We start from the raw sequence: 1,235 nt of genomic DNA on the forward strand, positions 1-1,235 counted from the left end.
TTCAGCTTGAACGGGTAGCTCAGCAAGCAAAGCACCCGAGCCTAGACCATTCGAGGTCAGTACTCGAACCGTTCGCTGTGGGCTTGCTGGTGCCACGCACCTTAAGTGCAGCAATCTGAAGGACACCATAGCCCTTCAAAAGCAACTTAAACCGCCCGAAGTGGTTGGAGCTGTACCGGTTTTGATCAGATTCCACTGACATTTTCGTAGTTACTGACAGAGAAGCGGGGGGTATACGGGGGCCTTTCTCCAGAGTTGCCAGAACTCTGATGATTACGTCGAAACGCCGTCCAATCATCAGCTGCAGATCAACCGTTCAAACTTTTGGTTTATGCAAGATGGGGTACGCCCGTTACGCAGTGTTGACGCCCCCATTGTCAGCGAGTGTTTCCCGCAATGCCAAATTGCAGTCCAACTTGCCGAGCAAATCCCCCGTGAGCTCGCTTTTGACGTCCATGGACCCATACTGCTGGACGAAGCACTCGGAGTTTTCGCTGAATAGTTTCGCCGTGGTTTCCTTCCACCACGTTTTCTTTTTGCCGTCGGCGTCGTATTTGCTGCCACGGTTCTCGAAGCCGTGGGTGATTTCGTGGCCGATGACAACGCCAATCGCGCCATAGTTGGCGGACGGGTCCGCCTTGCCATCGAAGAACGGGGGTTGCAAGTAGGCAGCGGGAATCATGATTCTGTTCTTCAACAGGTGGTAGTGCGCAGAGTTCACATTCCTGCCACATAAATTTTGCTGAAAACCACAGAACAGACGCCACCTGTCAACTCATGTGGTGAGATAGAATCTCCAGTGATGCGGCTGCGCATCAAGGTACTTAAAAAGGGAATTGTATTACATCCGAATTGTTGGCATACACTGCGTGGCCCAGGGTAATCAACAATCGGATGGTGACAAGGGATACAGTAAAAGAAAAGTGCATACGATAGGAATGAACGTCCATGTCCATAACTGTTGTTGGCGAAATGATGGTCCTGCTGAAAGGCAGCTTCAACAACACCGTATATTTGATGTTGTTGAATTTTCCTCGAATACTGTGCTTTGATTGGCCAGTTTCCTTTTGTATACAATTTGCAAGACGAGTTAAGCTGTACTATTAGCCGACCAGATAGAGAGTGAACTTACTGTTAACCTCTAATTTACTTCTGAATTGACTTCGTTAGTGTCAAGCGTGTTTGTTCCAAGGCTGGAGCGACAACAATAACTCAGGCTGTAGAGTGAATCTGAG

At 48.9% G+C, this 1,235-nt stretch overlaps 1 protein-coding gene across 1 annotated transcript; it reads right to left on the reverse strand.

Moving 5' to 3' along the window:
• Nucleotides 1-352: 352 nt before the first annotated feature.
• H257_19558 (hypothetical protein) lies at nucleotides 353-682 on the reverse strand (the record flags this gene model as incomplete). Its single annotated transcript, XM_009848696.1, has 1 exon — nucleotides 353-682. One exon carries the CDS (start codon nucleotides 680-682, stop codon nucleotides 353-355), a length of 330 nt encoding a protein of 109 aa, XP_009846998.1.
• Between the last annotated feature and the right edge of the window lie 553 nt (nucleotides 683-1,235).

The sequence above is a fragment of the Aphanomyces astaci genome (genome assembly GCF_000520075.1).
Source record: "Aphanomyces astaci strain APO3 unplaced genomic scaffold supercont1.789, whole genome shotgun sequence".
In the NCBI taxonomy this organism is placed as follows: domain Eukaryota; phylum Oomycota; class Saprolegniomycetes; order Saprolegniales; family Verrucalvaceae; genus Aphanomyces; species Aphanomyces astaci.